At 36.0% G+C, this 17,419-nt stretch overlaps 1 protein-coding gene across 11 annotated transcripts in view; it reads left to right on the top strand.

Moving 5' to 3' along the window:
* The window catches only part of SMG7 (SMG7 nonsense mediated mRNA decay factor), an 84,134-nt gene that overhangs the window by 35,340 nt on the left and 31,375 nt on the right, over positions 1-17,419 (top strand). For all 11 annotated transcript variants that reach the window (XM_089910112.1, XM_022593325.3, XM_022593320.3 and 8 more), the window contains 6 exons: positions 7,179-7,350; positions 8,928-8,999; positions 10,108-10,258; positions 10,643-10,778; positions 15,168-15,330; positions 15,681-15,837. In XM_089910112.1, coding sequence (XP_089766238.1) covers positions 7,179-7,350; positions 8,928-8,999; positions 10,108-10,258; positions 10,643-10,778; positions 15,168-15,330; positions 15,681-15,837 — 851 coding nt within the window. The remainder of the gene's footprint in view (positions 1-7,178; positions 7,351-8,927; positions 9,000-10,107; positions 10,259-10,642; positions 10,779-15,167; positions 15,331-15,680; positions 15,838-17,419) is intronic.

Here is a 17,419-nt window from a genome sequence, read left to right as displayed (position 1 = left end):
TCTCAAAATTCATTTTTAAATTGATGCCAACTTTTAGCAAAAGTTGATATTTCTGGAGAGGGGAACTGTGGTTTGCCGCTAACTAATCCTTATTAGCAGATGTTAAAGATTAATTCATTCTACAAGTAGCTATTAAAAGTCTACTCTTTGTAAGGCACAATACTAGACACTGAGAATTGGAGAGGAAAGAGACCATCTTTAACTTTCAAGGGAATATCCAGTCTAAATGAGGAGATGGATACATTAATAGATATAGGGTTTCTTTTGGCTTTCTGATTATAAAAACATGCATACTAATTTCAAAAGATTTGAAAATTATAAAAAGTCAAAAATTTTTCATTACCCTCTCATTCAGGATAAATTACCACTTTTAATATGTATGTTTCTAGTGTTTTTATACTTTCGTACATGGTTGTACCTATTCATTCTTTTATCAGCTTTATAAACATAATGTAAGTTTTTCCTTGTATTATTAAACAGTTTGATAAGCATCTTTGTTTATAAAGCATTTTCTCTAATACTGGATTACTTCCTGAGGATAGGTTCTTCATTGGATGGTGAATTAAATCATTGGATGAGTGGAGCTTTAATACTATATCGATACACATAATTGTTTTCCCAAAAGGTTATCATTTATATTTTTGTATTTCCATCAGCAGCGTATGCAAGTGTCTGTCTTGACATCCACTCACCAGTGTTAAATATTTCAATAAAGGCAAATGAATGATTAATTGAATAATTTATACTTGATAGACGGAAAATAATTTTTCATTTAAAATTTAATGTAATCTAATTACTAGTGATGTTGAACTTTTATATTTTATTACATATTTGTATTTTATATAAATCATTTATTCATTTACTTTTCCCTTTCATTGTTCAGACCCTAGTTTTTTCCATGGTGATTTGTCTGAGCTTTTTCTATATAAGGGGATATTATTTTTCTTCCTTTTTTTTTGACAAACATCTTTTTCTCCAATTTCTTCTGTTGTTCTTTCATTTTATTTAAAGTTTTTTGAAATACAGAAGTTAGCAGATAGTTTTTGTTCTTACAGTACAGTTTTTTCTTTGTCCATTTGTCCATAGATTAGTGGATATTTAACAATAATACTTAGATTTAAAAGAACAAATAGATATTATAATTCAAATACTAAAATTTGAAAACAATACCAATATCCTGCAATAGAGTAATGGTTAAATAAATTATAGCCTATCTGTAAAATGGAATTATGAAACTATTATAAATGGTATTTATGAAGATTTTTTTGAGGTTTAGTTGATGTACAATATTATGTTTCAGGTGTACAACATAGTTACAATTTTTTAAGGTTATACTCTATTTATAGTTATTATAAATATTGGCTGTATTCCCTGTGCTGTATAATATATCCTTGTAGCTTATTTATTTTATACATAGTAGTTTGTACCTCTTCATCCCTTACCCCTATCTTGCCCCTCTCCCTTTCCTCTCCTAGCTGGTAACCACTAGTTTGTTCTCTATATCTGTGAGTCTGTTTCTTTTTTTTTATATTCACTGCTTTGTTGTTTTTTTAGATTCCACATATAAGTGATAACATGCAGCATTTGTCTTTCTCTGCCTGACTTATTTCATTTAACATAATATCCTCCAAGTCCATCCATGTTGTTGCAAGTGGCAAAATTTCGTTCTTTTTTATAGCTGAGTAGTGTTTCATTATATATGTATGTGTGTGGGGACACACACACACACACACAGCGCCACACACCACATCTTCTTTATCCATTCATCTGTTGATGGACAGTTAGGTTTCTTCCGTATCTTGGCAGTTGTATATAATGCTACTGTGAACATTGCGGGGTGCACGTATCTTTTTGAATTAGTGTTTCCGTTTTTTTTGGATTTATGCCCAGGAGTGGAATTGCCGGGTCCTATGGTAGATCTGTTTTTATTTTTTTGAGACACCTCCGTACTGTTTTCCACAGTGGCTGCACCAATTTACATTTCTACCAACAGTGTATGGGGGCTCACTTTTCTCCACACCCTCACCAGCATTTGTTATTTGTGGTCTTTTTGATGATAGCCATTCTGACAGGTGTGAGGTGATACCTCATTGTAGTTTTAATTTGCATTTCTCTGATGATTGGCAGTGTTGAGCCTCTTTTCGTGTGCCTGTTGGTCATCTGTATGTCTTCTTTGGAAAAATGTCTATTCAGGTCTTCTGCCCATTTTTTAATCTGGTTGTTTTTTGATATTAAGTTGTATGAGCTGTTTACATATTATTTTGGATATTAACCCCTCATCAGTCATATCACTTGCAAATATTTTCTCCCATTCAGTAGGTTGTCTTTTCGTTTTGTTGACTGTTTCCTTTGCTCTGTGAAAGGTTTTAAGTTTAATTAGGTCCTATTTATGAAGATTTTTTTTTTAAGATGAGGAAATTTTGTTGTTATTAAGTGAAAATCATGATGTAGAATTATGTGTACATTTGACTCTACATGTTAATTGAATAGCCTTAGCTCAGTGGGGTGTTGACAGAAATGGTATCCCAGCCCCCACCCCCACTTCACTACTTTCAACTATGCTTTGTTGAATTCCGGATTCCCGTCATAACATCTTGGACAGATTTCGTACCATTCTGATTGCTCTTAGGATTTTAAACTTAGTCCAGTTTTAAAACTCCAGTCTCATCTCCAGCTTAAATCGCTTCCTTCCCTCATGTAGTAGAAATTTAAACTGTGAACACAACTGAAGTAGAGAGGGAGGGGTAGTAGGGACTTGCTGCAGCTGGCCCTGGTGGAGGTAGAGGGAAAGCATCCACTTTCTGCAATACATTTTTATATTAGCCATTACACAGACTTGTTTGTTATCTTGAAAAATGATTCTTAACCTTTTTTTTATGATGTGATATACATGTAACACATTTCCAAGGGTTTGATTGGACATTGATAAATCCAGACAAGTAAAGCAAGAATCATCATTTTTGTTGAGGGGGCATGTTATTTGCAAAAACACTTTATAAGCAAGTCAATAATAAAATCATTCAAATGTCTCAAAATATCGTCTTATAAAGAAAAATATACAAGTAATCTAATTTTGAAATTTATTTTAAAAAATTTTTATAATCAAGCGTTGATCATTCCCCACTGCATTCCATAGGCAGTGGTTGAGTGATCACAACAGTTGTAGAATGAGCAGCAATAAACTTTTTTTCAGATCTCGACATGAATAGGACTCGTTGCTTGCATTTTTTGTTGTTGTTGTTATTTTGGCTTGATGATTGAAACAGTTAATGATGTTGTGAACAGTAATGTTCATACATCTTCTTTGATGACATGCAGTGCAGATTAAGCTACCAGATTGGGGAAGTACACCAAGTCCAAATCATTGTACAGCCTTATAGACTAAGATGAGTTTTGAATTTTAATCTTAAGTGTAGCTGCAAGCCATTGGAAAGTAGGCAAGGGAATACCATGATAAGATTTGCATTTTTAAAAGATTACCTTGGATGTTGTGTGGAGAATGAATTAGCAGGTCAGGAATGGAAGGTAGTTAGCATGCTGCTGTAGTGATGGAAGGTTATTAAGGGATTTTTGAAGTATAGCCAGTAGAACTTCCTGATGGTTTGGATTGGATGTGTGGAATCAGGGTAAGGGAAGAGTCAAAGATGACTTGAGTTATCAGATTGAGCAGCTAGCTGACTGGTTATACCATTTACTGAGATAGGGAACACTGAGGAGAAGGCAGCTCTATCCATGTTACATTAGAGAGATGCCTGTTTGAGAGGAGGGGTCAAATAGGTAATTAGATAAGCTTGGAGCTCAGTGAAAAGGGCAGGGCCAGAGTAAAATTTATGATTACAATAAAGAACCTTGACTTAGACATTAGTGTTTGGCATTGAAACCCATGGGACTAGGTGGGAACACGTTTGGCACAGAAGGAGCCACATTGCAATAGAAGAAAGTCAGAGTGGTGCCTTGGAAGCCAGAGAGAAAAGCATTTCAACAAGAGGAAGGGGTGATCAACTCTGTTGAGTGCTACAGAGAAGTCAAGTAAGGTGATTTAAAAGTGATCAATTAGATTTGACAATATGGAAGTCATTGGTGAAATTAATGAATACCATATTTCCTCATTTCTAAAACTTTTTCATATTTTAACACCTCTGAGATAGGGATAAGTTTACAAAAGGTGGTCAGTCACCATTTAATTGGCATTGGGTTTTTTTCCCCTCAATGTTATGGAAATAATAGTTCATCTTATAACTTATGGTATCTTGGATTTGATGAAATGTGACTGCAGTAGAATTCTTGAGATAGAAATCTGAGTGGAGTGGATTGACAAGAGACTGATACATGGTTATCCTGTGAAGATGATTTTGACTTAGGTATTTTGTTAACTATTTAAAGCATGGTTCGGGGAGGACGAATTGGGAGATTGGGATTGATATATATACACTACTATGTATAAAATAGATAACTAATGAACACCTACTATACAGCACAGGGAACTCTACTCAGTGATCTGTGGTGACTTAAATGGAAAGGAAATCTAAGAAAGAGTGGATATATGTGTACATATAACTGATTCACTTTGCTGTATAGCAGAAACTATCACAACATTGTAAAGCAGCTATACTCCAATAAAAATTAATTAATTAAATAAATAAATAAAAGCATGATGCCTCGAGCCAGAACCAAACTCCCAATCGAAGTAAAGATGTAACATCACGCAGTATGGGGTTTTTTTAAAAACCTCAAAGAACAGAACAGTAGAGTAGTCCTTATTCTAAGAAAATGGGAGCCCAAAAGAAAGCATTATCATTAAGTTTCTATAGTAAGTTAAAAGATGGTATTCTGTATCTTCATAGTTAGTTCTCAGTTCTTAGTGTAGAGTGAAGAGCTAATTGTATAAAAGAGTTTTCACCGAATAATTGCCAAATATAGTTTTGTTCAACTTATTAAACATGTGTTTCTCTTCTTTAGTTCCACTTCGTTTCTGCCTCTAAACTAGTGTTCTCTCACCTGGAATCCTGAACCAGCAGGAACTTTTCTGGTATCTCTACCTACAACTCCTGGGTTCTGGCAAAAATTTTATTATAAGACATTCACATGAAGTTTCAACCATGCTTGATTTACTTTTCATGAACTTTCTTTTTTTCTTTTTGATAGATATTCAACCTTGCCTAATTTTCCAGTCTGTTAAGTACCTGTTGAACTCAGTTCTTTATGCTGTGTTATGTTTCTTCTTGCCATCTTCCACAATCATCTGTTTTTGGGTTTCTTCCATTTTTTGTTCCTTTCTTGTACTTCTTGCTTTTTTATATTTCCAGACTCTAGCCATTCTGGGCACTAATTTTGTTTACTCAGTTTTATGTCAGCAAATTTCTTGCCCATTAGAAATGTACAGGTATAAGTAAAGATGTAGATAATTGCTATGCTTCATGAGAAGGGAATACAGGATTTTATATTTGGTTATGGAGGTGGTTTTTATATTAGGAAAACGGTGGGACATTTTATATCCTTCTGAGTTGGGTGCTCAAGGTGTATTATTTTGTATTGTGAATTCTGGACATATTAGAGTGGTGATAGAATCAAGATATTTCTAATTCTGTAACCTTAGTCAAATGACTCGATATTTTTGTTTTCATATCCCCATCTGAAAAAGTGGAGCTTCATATCTACATACTGTATTGCTACCAGTTTATCACAAGGAGAAAGTGAGACAAATGTATCAAATAACCCAGGGAATGAAGTTTATTATAAATGAAGAATATTCTGTTGGCTTATGCTGTCATGTTTGGTATCTTTCCCTCCCTTCCTCCTCTCTCCTGCTGTTTCCTCCCTACTTTATATACCTGTCTTGCTCATTTAGCTATGAACTCTTTAAGGACACAAATTTTATTTTACTCATCTCTGTGTCTCTATTGCTTACCATGGTGTGTGATACAGTAACCAAATATGTGAATGATTATATTTGTAAGTAAATATTTGAATGAATGAGAATAGAATGTGAAGAGCTGTGTGGGGGCCAAGAATGAAACCCTTGAGGGGATTAAGGTGGGAGGAGAAAAGCCTTTGAATGAAGGACACTGAAAATAAATGATTGGCAAGATAAAAAGAACTAGAAAAGCTCCGTGATCAACCATAACATCAACTGTTTTAACTGTAGCAGAGAGATCCAGTAAGATGATGACTAGAAAATGTCCATTGTATTTGCTTATTTATAACCACTTGTCATACAGACAACAGTTTCAGTAGAGTGGTTGTGGATGTTGGAATGAGGAGAGAAGGGGTTGTGTGGAAGTCAGATCATAATGGACTAAGGAGTGAACAGAAATTGAGAAAGTAGATGTGACACGTGCACTGTTTTGAAGGAATTTGGTTGAGAAGAAGAAGAGACATTAGAAGGCTGCTAAAGGAGAAATCTAGAGTCAAGGGAAAGTGCTTTCGTTCTGTGTGTTGTGGGTTTTTTTATAATAATACTTATTGTTTATTTTTCGTGGGCAACACTTTATAGGCCACAGCAAAGAAGCTTGAGAAGTTGAAAGTAGATTTAAAAAATGAGAGGATGACAGGCAGGAGGCAGACGAGAATGAAATAGCATGCTCAGGCAGAGAAATTATCTCTGACCGGGAAGAGGAACCCTCTTATACCATAAGACTAGAGAAGAAAGGAAGAAAGAGTGGGTGCTCTACATAGTATCGGAAGTTCCTTCCAGATCTGTAGTACCATGAGATCTTTTGTGTATGCAAAGGCACAAGTTGACCTTGGGCTTAACAAAATAAGTCTCAAGAAACTCCTGAAGTCTGCCAAATATGTTGGTTTGTATTTAAGTCAAATTTGTAACCAACCACCAGTGTTTAATGGGTTTTGTTTGTTTCTAAGAGGAAAAGAAGATAGATAGATAGATAGATAGATAATTTCATGGAGTTGCTTGCTGAATGAGTCTGAATACCCTCCTTAAGTGGTCCTTTTTTTAATGCTGCTTTTCCTTTTAGATGTACATCTTGGATTGCTCTAATACTTGAGAACTCAAAAGATGTGATTTGTAATGAATGTTACTAGTTATCCTATGAAAGGTTATCCTATCTCAGGTGTCAGTAGTATGTGATATTAGTTACACATGCAAACTTTACTGTTAGAGCACTTCTGACTTACCAGTTCTGATTCAATACTAAATCTTGCTTATGTTCTCCTTTTAGTTATTACAAGAACTGTGTACAGTGTTTAATGTAGATTTACCATGCCGTGTGAAGTCTTCCCAATTGGGAATTATCAGCAATAAACAGACGCATACCAGCGCCATAGTGAAGCCACAGTCTAGCTCCTGTTCCTATATCTGCCAGCACTGCCTCGTCCACCTTGGAGACATTGGTGAGCCATTGGTGTGAAGGAATTGATAATGCATTCATGCTTTTCTTTGGAGTAGTCACAGAAAGAGATTATTTTCCTTTAAAAATACACACACAACTTAAATTGTCATAAGAGGAAACTACAAAATGTATTTTAAGGAACCTAGATTTTCGGAATGCTTTGGGATTGGCAAAGGATCTTGAAGGAAGTAACTTTCATATTCAGATTTAAATTTTATTCAGACTTTATGCAGATGTAGGCAAATAATAAACCAGCAAAAATGTAACCAAAGCTAAATTTTTCAGAGTGGTACCATAATATTTTCTAAAGTCTGTACTCCTTTGGAATTGTGGAGTTTATAAAAATTAGTCATTCTGAAGCTTAGATTGCCTTTTTTTCCCTTCCTACCAGTGCATTAAAAGCTCATTTTTAATTGTTTCCTCTTTACAGTTAGATTTGTATTTCCATTTTATATATTTTATCTGGGAATGTTATATAACTTATTTATTCTTGTTCATTCCTTTAAGGTGACCTAAAAGGGTTGTAAAACAAATTAACTATAGGATTATGTTTTGGCTGTCCTCAAATAACAAGGAATGGAGAGCATTACTGCTTTAAGTTCAAAGATTTTAGATTTCTTGATGTCATAAATCATTGACTTCATGAGAGGTCACATGAAAGTAAGCACTAAAATTTCTATAGGGAGATTCAGTGAGTAGTATATTTAGATTGGTTTTGCTTTCAGTGTATTCTTTGCACACACATAAATAATATTGCAATAGGTATGAGGTATTTTTCTTTTTCAAGAAGATTTATTTATTTATTTTTGGCTGCATTGGGTCTTCGTTGCTGCATGCAGGCTTTCTCTAGTTGTGGCGAGCGGGGGCTACTCTTTGTTGTGGTGCACGGGCTTCTCATTGCGGTGGCTTCTCGTTGCAGAGCTCGGGCTCTAGGCGCGCGGGCTTCAGTAGTTGTGGCACACGGTCTCAGTAGTTGTGGCTCGCAGGCTCTAGAGCGCAGGCTCAGTAGTTGTGGTGCACAGGCTTAGTTGCTCCGCGGCATGTGGGATCTTCCTAGACCAGGGGTCGAACCCGTGTCCCCTGCATTGGCAGGTGGACTCTTAACCACTGCGCCACCAGGGAAGTCCGGTATGAAGCATTTTTCAAAGTCACTTTATAAGATATTGAAGAAATACATAAATTTCAGATCATATTGTATAGTGTTTTTTGTTTTGTTTTGTTTTTAAGTGCCATATAACTCACCCCTTCTTGTGGGCCGGCTCCAGGTCACCAGCATAGTCCATAGTGGGAGCTGGTGATGCATGACACTAGAGGACCTGAAAAAGGGGGCTAGGTAAGCTTTAAAATTGGTTACATGCTGAATGTCCCAAATAGGGAAGGCCGGATAGACACTTCACACATAATCCTATAGTTAATTTGTTTTAAAATATTTTTTCTTTAATCATCTTAATTTAATTTTAATGTGTTTATTAATTTTAAATTGTTAAACTATAGCTGTTTTGGAAATATTACCCTAATGCTTGTTTTATCTGTTTGTTTGTTTGTTTTTAAACTAAACTTTCTTTTTCCTCCTCTCAGCTCGATACAGAAACCAGACCAGCCAGGCAGAGTCCTACTATAGGCATGCGGCTCAGCTTGTCCCCTCTAATGGTGAGTGGGCCATGTCAACTTGTGGTTGATTATGACACTTTACTCTAGATATAGAAAAATGGTAAATAGTTCAAGGCTCATCTTTCAAGTGTTAAGAAACCAAAAAAAATGTTGAGTTTTGGTATTGATTATTATATTTTTCCTTTTAACTGTACATTCTCTGTAACTGGAAATAAATTTTTTAAACTAATATTATGATTGTCAGCAAAGCAATATAAAGAGAATATCTCCTAATGTGATCTAAAATTGTTTCAACAACTCTGGCTTCCTTAATTACTTATAGAACAATTTTCTTTTTTTTTTAAAATATGTGCCTGATTTTTGGTGTTTTTTTTTTTGCGGTACGCGGGCCTCTTACTGTTGTGGCCTCTCCCGTTGCGGAGCACAGGCTCTGGACGCGCAGGCTCAGCGGCCATGGCTCACGGGCCCAGCCGCTCCGCAGCATGTGGGATCTTCCCAGACCGGGGCACAAACCCGCGTGCCCTGCATCGGCAGGCGGACTCTCAACCACTGCGCCACCAGGGAAGCCCCCTAATTTTCTTTTTAATACCATCATTTCCCTCCTAGAAAAATTCTCTTATTACTAAAAGATAATGCTTTTGTCCTTTGATGGCTCCCAAGATAGGCATTAGCAGTGATTTTGAATTAAATTACTGTAGATGTTTGGTGATCTACATTCTTGTTAAGCCACATTGAAAGTCCTTTAAATTCTAAAGGAGCCGCTTGAAGGCAGGGATGGCAGTTGGACAAATTATTTCATGTTGTCTGTGGCTGCCTTCCCACTACAGTGGCAGAGTTGAGTAGTTGTGATAGAGACTCTTAGATCCACAAAGCCAAAAATATTTATTGTCTAGCCCTTTCTGAAGTCTTATTTGAACTTATTGTGCTCTTCATCCTAATTATGTGACTTTTCAACCTAAATACAATATGTACCATAGCTGAAGTGTGCTGTTTTACATTATGCCATTTTTAATGAGGTAGTCATGAGATTTACTTCATAAAATACTCCCCATTGTTAATATAAAGATTTAAAAACTGACCTTCTATGTTCTGATAGCAAGACTTCATGCATTTTGGGTTGCTCTAGAATCTTAACTTTCTCCTCTAGGTCAGCCTTACAATCAGTTGGCTATCTTAGCTTCTTCCAAAGGAGACCATCTGACCACAATTTTCTACTACTGCAGAAGCATTGCTGTGAAGTTCCCTTTCCCAGCTGCCTCTACTAATCTACAAAAAGCACTTTCTAAAGCACTGGAAAGGTAGGGTTGACTTTTCCAAGAGGACTTTGTAACCTGGTAGCCTTCCCCCCTCAAATTTGGGCATGTAAGAAATAATGGCCAGTTACCTATGCTTCTCTTCTCTTAGGTTTGCCTAATTTCTAAACATATACATTACAATAGTTTTGCATGTAGTCATCACTGAATTTCAACCAGTCAGCCTCTGATTTGTTCCCAGTGGAGGAGTACAGGCTGCTGAGTACTGACTCATCTGAGAGTGTTGCAGTTGAAAAGTCAGTCAGTTGCCGAATCCTCTCCTTGAGTCACAGGTGCTCAAGTAATGTGTTTTTGCAAATCGAAGTCTCCTGTAAGAGGTTTTCGCCATTTTGTTGCTTAAGATTCATGGAAGTTTTTCTTTCGTTTCAGCCGGGATGAGGTGAAAACCAAATGGGGTGTTTCTGACTTCATCAAGGCCTTTATTAAGTTCCATGGTCATGTGTACCTGAGTAAGAGCTTGGAAAAGTTGAGCCCTCTTCGAGAGAAATTGGAAGAACAGTTTAAGGTTAGATTTTTTTAAATAGAGAATTTTTTGTCTTGTCTAAATGAGGAAGCGTAAGATTTGGAGGAGGCTTACTCCCACTTTTTATGTCGTTACTTAATTGCAAACTGTTGATAAAAACTAAATTTAAAGCATGTGAAATTCTTGCATACAGCATTCCTTCAGTTTAAACTGAGGTGCTGTCTATATAAAGAAATACAGCAGCAGTGTTTTCACTAAGTAGCTGAAAATATCATTTGGCAGAAAATATCATAGTGGGAAAAAACAGTTTTTCCTCCTTCCTTCTCAGACCAAGCACCTTTCTTTTCTCAGTTTTGGAAGTCCTACATTTGATGGTTTCTGTATTTAGATATGATTCTGTTACCTACTTCATAGATAGTAATCCCATTCTGCAAACCGAGCGCATTGTTCTCATTGTGCTTTGATCTATCAGACTTTGTGGTTGATTGAGGGAATGTAATGAGAGTTTCATTCAACAGGAATATGTTGTACTAATTTGTATAAGGAGATAAAATTAAGTAACCTTTGTTCTATTTATATATATGAAAATAATTTTTTACTAGTATATTAAATTGGCAGTTTAAATGTAGTATAATTTATATAATGTTGGAGGAGTCAAAATTAAGTATTAGTATTAATTTTATTTTTAGTTCATTTATTCAACAAATATTTGACTAGTATGTATATCAGTCACTGTTTTAGTCACTAGAATCAACAGTAAACAAGAAAGTCTCAAAGAACATTTTATATTTCTTGGTTACTTCTGAGTATCTATACACTTGGGGAATTTGTCTGTAACTACTTTACAGTTTTATAAGTATTATAAAAGTTTCACATTCCAGAGATTGTTGAACTTAGACAGTTGAGATAATAAATTAGCCAAATATAGTCAGTGTGAAATAGTTTTTACAGATAGTCATTTTTAGTTGATACTTTTTATGTGTAAGAGATCATACTAAATAACTATAATAGACATAGTTTGTTTTAAAATAAGCTTCTAGAGTCCCCTTCTGTTCTTTGCTTCTCTTAGTGACCTATTTAAATTTAGCCCATGATTTATAGAGTTGGGTACATGAAAGAAACAACCAACTTTTTAAAGCCCTAGGCTGTTCAGCCTAGAAAAACAAACAAGGCTAAATAGTTTCATTATAAGTTTTCAGTTCTATGAAGGATTATTTTAAAATAACTCACCTTTGTCTTCCTGAGGTCAGAAATAAAATCTTAAAATTTAAATAAAGACTGTAGGGGGTTACTGAGGGGGGGTCTCTCTTTTGAGAGATTAAGAGTCGGATTGACAGCCATCTTTCTTGGATGGTTTAGATGCAGTCCCATTAACTAGCAGGGAGTTGGACCAGATGACGTTTTGATCTTGCTTCCAGCTCTGGTTCTGTGAAAGATACACTCCCTAAATGGGGAGGAAGCGGGGACCTACCTTAGTGAGATCTTCTCTATGTAAGTTATTCTTGTATAAATCTAGTCAATTTTGTATTTGGTTCAACCTCAAATACTAATACTGTCTTCAGATATATTTCTGAATGTGAAGTTCTGGTGGGTGTATGTGGGCAGTTGCTAAAATACACTTTGAAATATCATTCCAACACTCTGAAGTTAAACATAGTATGAGGCAGATCTATTTTAAACCTCACCCAGTACTGAAATGTCAGAAGAAAGTTGTTGGAGTGAAATTTTAGCATAGTTGAGTAAGTATTTCTAAAGCCTTTATAGATAATTAGTATTATCCACATGTAAACATCAGTGTATCTGTCTAACTAGCAAGTCTTTAGCTACTAAGCAGAAACGTGTACCAACTTGAGGTTCGTTGAAGGACTTAAGGCCTGGGATTTAGGAATTGAGATACAAGGCTTTTTCTATCTGTTAAATGTGTGCTGTTTCTTAATGGTATTTAGTTCAGTATATTCCTCAACTGCTGTTGAAAGTGTCTTTGAGGAACAATAAGTCAGTTCCGGTTTGATTTTGTTCCCAGGGAACTCCTCTTGTTTACTAAAATACAATCCAAATGTTACGAAATTACAACTGAATAATTACATATTTACTTCTAAAGGTCTGGGTTATTCCTTCACTAAGTGTTTGAGTACCTGCTGTCTACTGTGTACTTTTCTGAAGCTCTTAGAGATATACAGGGGAGAACAAGACAAAGTCTGTGTGTTCATGAACTTACATTATCATTTGCTAGTACTAGGCTGCACTCATATGCTTTAATGTTTCTGTGCATACACTAGAAAAATTTTTTTAAAGGGCTAGGATTTGTTCGGTAGGACATCACCTTCTAAAATAAATGCCAGTGGATTTATAGATACAAGGGATACATTGCTATAAACTGTACTTACAGGAAAAAATGCTTTTTGAAAAATACAAATTAATATTCTCATGCCAATATTATGCATTTCTGTAAACGATCAGCTTGATCTATGAGGTTGGATGTAGAGATTGAAGGAGAAGTTTTGTGGGAGAACTCTGGAGAAGAGATAGCATTTCAGGACATTCGGAGTAGAGGAGAGGAAAGAAAAATGGTCGATATCTTTAGAAAAGGAGTGAGCATTCTTGATGTATATACTGGAAAGGCAGATGACAAGGAAACAGAGAGATGATAGGGAGAACAGAGTTAAAGAAAAGTAGAATTGTACTGTTTTCCAATGATAACGTGAAAGGTCTTATTAGTAGAATTATAGAACTTATTCTGGATATTTCAGATTCTTTAACTATGTAAAAAAAAAAAAATCTCAGAATAGGCTAAACAAAGGCAGCTTTAAATTTCTGAGATGGTAGGATCTCTTGTCACTGCTGGTAGAACTGTAAGTAGTTTTCTATTTCCCACCATAAGGCTAGTGACAGTGAATCGCCCACTTTCTCCAAAAATTTTCCCTGGGGAGGGAGAGTACTTGGCTATGCTAAAGTGTAGGGCGAAGCCAGGTATTATCTCTAATAGCTATCAACTTTGTTAGGAACTTGTGTTTGAAAAATATTTTATATGGGAGTAATCTAAATTTCTGTAGATATTGAGGTAGAAGGGTGATGAAGTTAGCTAACTGAGAGCATGTAGGTGAATTTTTCCATATAGTGCTTATTAGCAGGTCACTGTGAACACCTAGTTATTAAGTAAAAGAAATTTGATTATGAAGACCATGCTTTTCTAATAGGGGAAAATGTAAGTGTAATAATTTGTTGAAGCACCTATAACACTTGTTAATGATTGCTTTAGTTTACCATTTACCCTGTGTTCCAGATATGTTCTTGCTGTCTCTCTCATTTATAAATAAGTTTCTTTTGGGACTTCCCTGGTGGTTAAGAATCCGCCTTCCAATGCAGGGGACGTGGGTTCAACCCCTGGTTGGGGAACTAAGATCCCACAATGCCTCAGGGCAGCTAAGCGCACGTGCTGCAACTACTGAGTCTGTACATTGTGGAGCCTGCGCATCACAACTAGAAAGAAGCCTGCACACCGCGACAAAAGATCCCGCATGCTGCAACTAAGACCTGACAGGGCCAAAAATTAAATAAATAAAAAAATATTAAAAATAAATAAGTTTCTTTAAATGTGTCAAGCCTTTGAAAGAGTAAATCTTATGACAAATTTTTTAAGTCACCTATTATGTGCCAAGAGTTCAAAACATATTTTTTGAGTCTTTTTATTTGAAATTTTGATTTTCACTCTGTGCACCTACTTTCTAGTCATTGGTCCCAGTTTAATATTTTAGTATGTTTGCATCTCTTATAAAACAGCTTCTAATGGATTAAGATGTATAAATTTATTGATAGTCCCCTAAAATGTTTGTCTCAGATCATATTAAAAAAATATACAGGGACTTGCCTGGTGGCGCAGTGGTTAAGAGTCCACCTGCCAATGCAGGGGACACAGGTTCGAGCCCTGGTCTGGGAAGATCCCACATGCTGCGGAGCAACTAAGCCCATGCACCACAACCACTGAGCCCATGTGACACAACTACTGAAGCCCTCACGCCTAGAGCCCGTGCTCCGCAACAAGAGAAGCCACCACAATGGGAAGCCCATGCACTACAATGAAGAGTAGCCCTCACTGCAACTAGAGAAAGCCCATGCGCAGCAATGAAGACCCAATACAGCCATAAATAAATAAGTAAATGTGTTTTTAAAATTATAAAATGTATAGTTTCTCATGGAAAAAAGTATTGTTTAAAAAAAAAAACAGCTGAAACAGCTCTGTGGTGTCTGGGTTTAATCCTTTCAAGGCAAAAAGTCAACATGAGAAACATCAGACCATGTCAGACTCAATTAAAATACTCATCTATAAATGTTACCTTTGTGGCTTTAAATGCAGACTGCCAGTTTAATTCTTGTGTCAAAGATGGCTTCTGTTCTTGATAATATATTCAGTATTCCTGTCTTCTTTTACAGAGGCTGCTATTCCAAAAAGCTTTCAACTCTCAGCAGTTAGTTCACGTCACTGTCATTAACCTGTTTCAACTTCATCACCTTCGTGACTTTAGCAATGAAACGGAACAGCATAGTTATAGCCAAGATGAGCAGCTGTGTTGGACACAGTTGCTGGCCCTCTTTAGTGAGTATTAAATCATTTAACTTTCTGTGCCATCTTCTTTGGAAAGCATGATCTTAGGTATTTTCATCATTATAACAAAGCATTAGTAACATTAAAAAGTGTCCTACATTTCTTAGTATCGAATCAGGAGGCCTAAACCCTAAGTTCTGTCCTTTTATCTGCTGACACCCCCTCATCAACTGTATCTATAACATTTTTAACATAGGAAAGAAAATGCCTTTTTAGAAAGAAGCTGTAAGATATTTTAAGTATTAAGTAGGGTACAGCAGGAGGCTCATAATAATATTTTAATTCGGACTGGTACACAATTTCAAATATCTTATGCTCTCTGAACACATTTTTTCTTTCAGTGTCTTTTCTTGGCATCCTGTGCAAGTGTCCTCTCCAGAACAAGTCTCAGGAGGAATCCTACAATGCCTATCCCCTACCTGCAGTCAAGGTCTCCATGGACTGGCTGAGACTCAGACCCAGGGTCTTTCAGGAGGCAGTGGTGGATGAAAGACAGTAGTAAGTGTCTCAGAGTTTCATGTTAGCTTGTGTGCTTTGTTTGATATTCAGATATGTAGAAACTGCCTTCTAAAACAGTATTGGAATAATGGAAGACTTTGTATTTTCCACCTACTCTCTAGAAATTGAACTGAAGACTTCTTTGTATGCTTTTTATTTATTTGTTTGAATTCTTCATGTGAGGCACAATCTTAAGGATTTCTGACTCCCTGTGTGCTCCCCCTGTTCCTGGTTGCCATCCTGGGGAAAAGGCATTTTTCACATTTCAAAATGAAATAGAAATAAAACCAGTTTGTTTCTTATTCATTATAATATGCCCCAATTTTATGCTTAGGAGTTGAAGGGAAGAGATTTTTACTTCTTCCATTCTTTTCTGTACATAAGCTGTTTGTTGCCTTTTAGTAACACCCGATTTGAGTTATATTTGTTTTAAGCATAGAAGATTGGAAGTTATTTTGGCTCTCACTATTTTCTCTGTAATTTCTACTCAGAATAATTCTGACAGTTCTTAGGAACTATTCATTTTACAGTGACAAATGAAAGCTTTCAGTGTACCTTTGATTATAGGAATAAATATTTCCAGTAAGGCTTTGCAGTGAGTGGGAAGTTCCTCCCCTGCATATATTTTTTTCCCCTGCATATTTTGATGGTGGATATTAGGAGAGTCTCTGAAATATCTGCTTTGTGGCCCAGTATCTACACATTGACCAAGGTCACAACCTAGAAAATGTCCAAGCCACGTTTAAGACCCTGTGATCCCTCTTACTGCATACTTCTCTTTCCTCTTTTCCCCTCAAACCTAACTTTAAGCACCTTCATTTTTGACATTGTCATGAATAGAGTTTAGCAACATAGTACAGCATACTACACATCTCCTTTCTGTGCCAATGTAGGTATTAGTAAGTCATACATATTTTTAGACATTGCTTTCTTGCACTGGGTTTTCATTTCTCGACCAGAGGTATACATTTTTCCTTCCCGTGTGTACTTTAGAACTTGTGTTTGGTTCAGTAACTTATATCAGTAATGCTGTGAAAGAAGCTTTGATATTTTTATTCAGATTTTTGTTCCTATACAGTGATCTTTTAGGCCCATTCTGTGCATTCCCATTTCTTTCTTTTTTTCTTTTTTTTTTTTTCCCTTTCTCTTTTTAATTTTATTTTGGCCAAGCCACACAGCTTACGGGATCTCAGTTCCCTGGCCAGGGACTGAACCCGGGCCATGCGCCGAGTCCTAACCACTAGACCACCAGGGAACTCCCGGTGCATTCCCATTTCTTATCGTTGCAAAGGATATTCAGCCAGAAGGAACAGTTTATTTACAAACATTTTTCCTTTTTCTTCCCTATCATTTTCTCTTCCCCATTCCTTCTCTTAGATTTGTTGGGATCTTTAGAATTATGGCCTTGCAGGTATTTCATTCTGTCTTAAATTATGTTACTACTCATTTTAGGCTAGTGTGGGGTATTTCTCTAAAACTGAAGATTTTCCTTATATGTCTGATATATCAAGGTGTAATAATCTTCATTTATATCTTTTAAATGATGAAAAAAACAATTCCTCTTTGTGAACTCAAAGTTTTA

The sequence above is a fragment of the Delphinapterus leucas genome, chromosome 1 (assembly GCF_059928025.1).
Source record: "Delphinapterus leucas isolate spDelLeu-1000000601 "Yukka" chromosome 1, BTC_Dleu_Yukka2, whole genome shotgun sequence".
NCBI lineage: Eukaryota > Metazoa > Chordata > Mammalia > Artiodactyla > Monodontidae > Delphinapterus > Delphinapterus leucas.
Note: the sequence above shows the minus strand (reverse complement) of the source record. Positions and strands in the feature narration are given on the sequence as shown.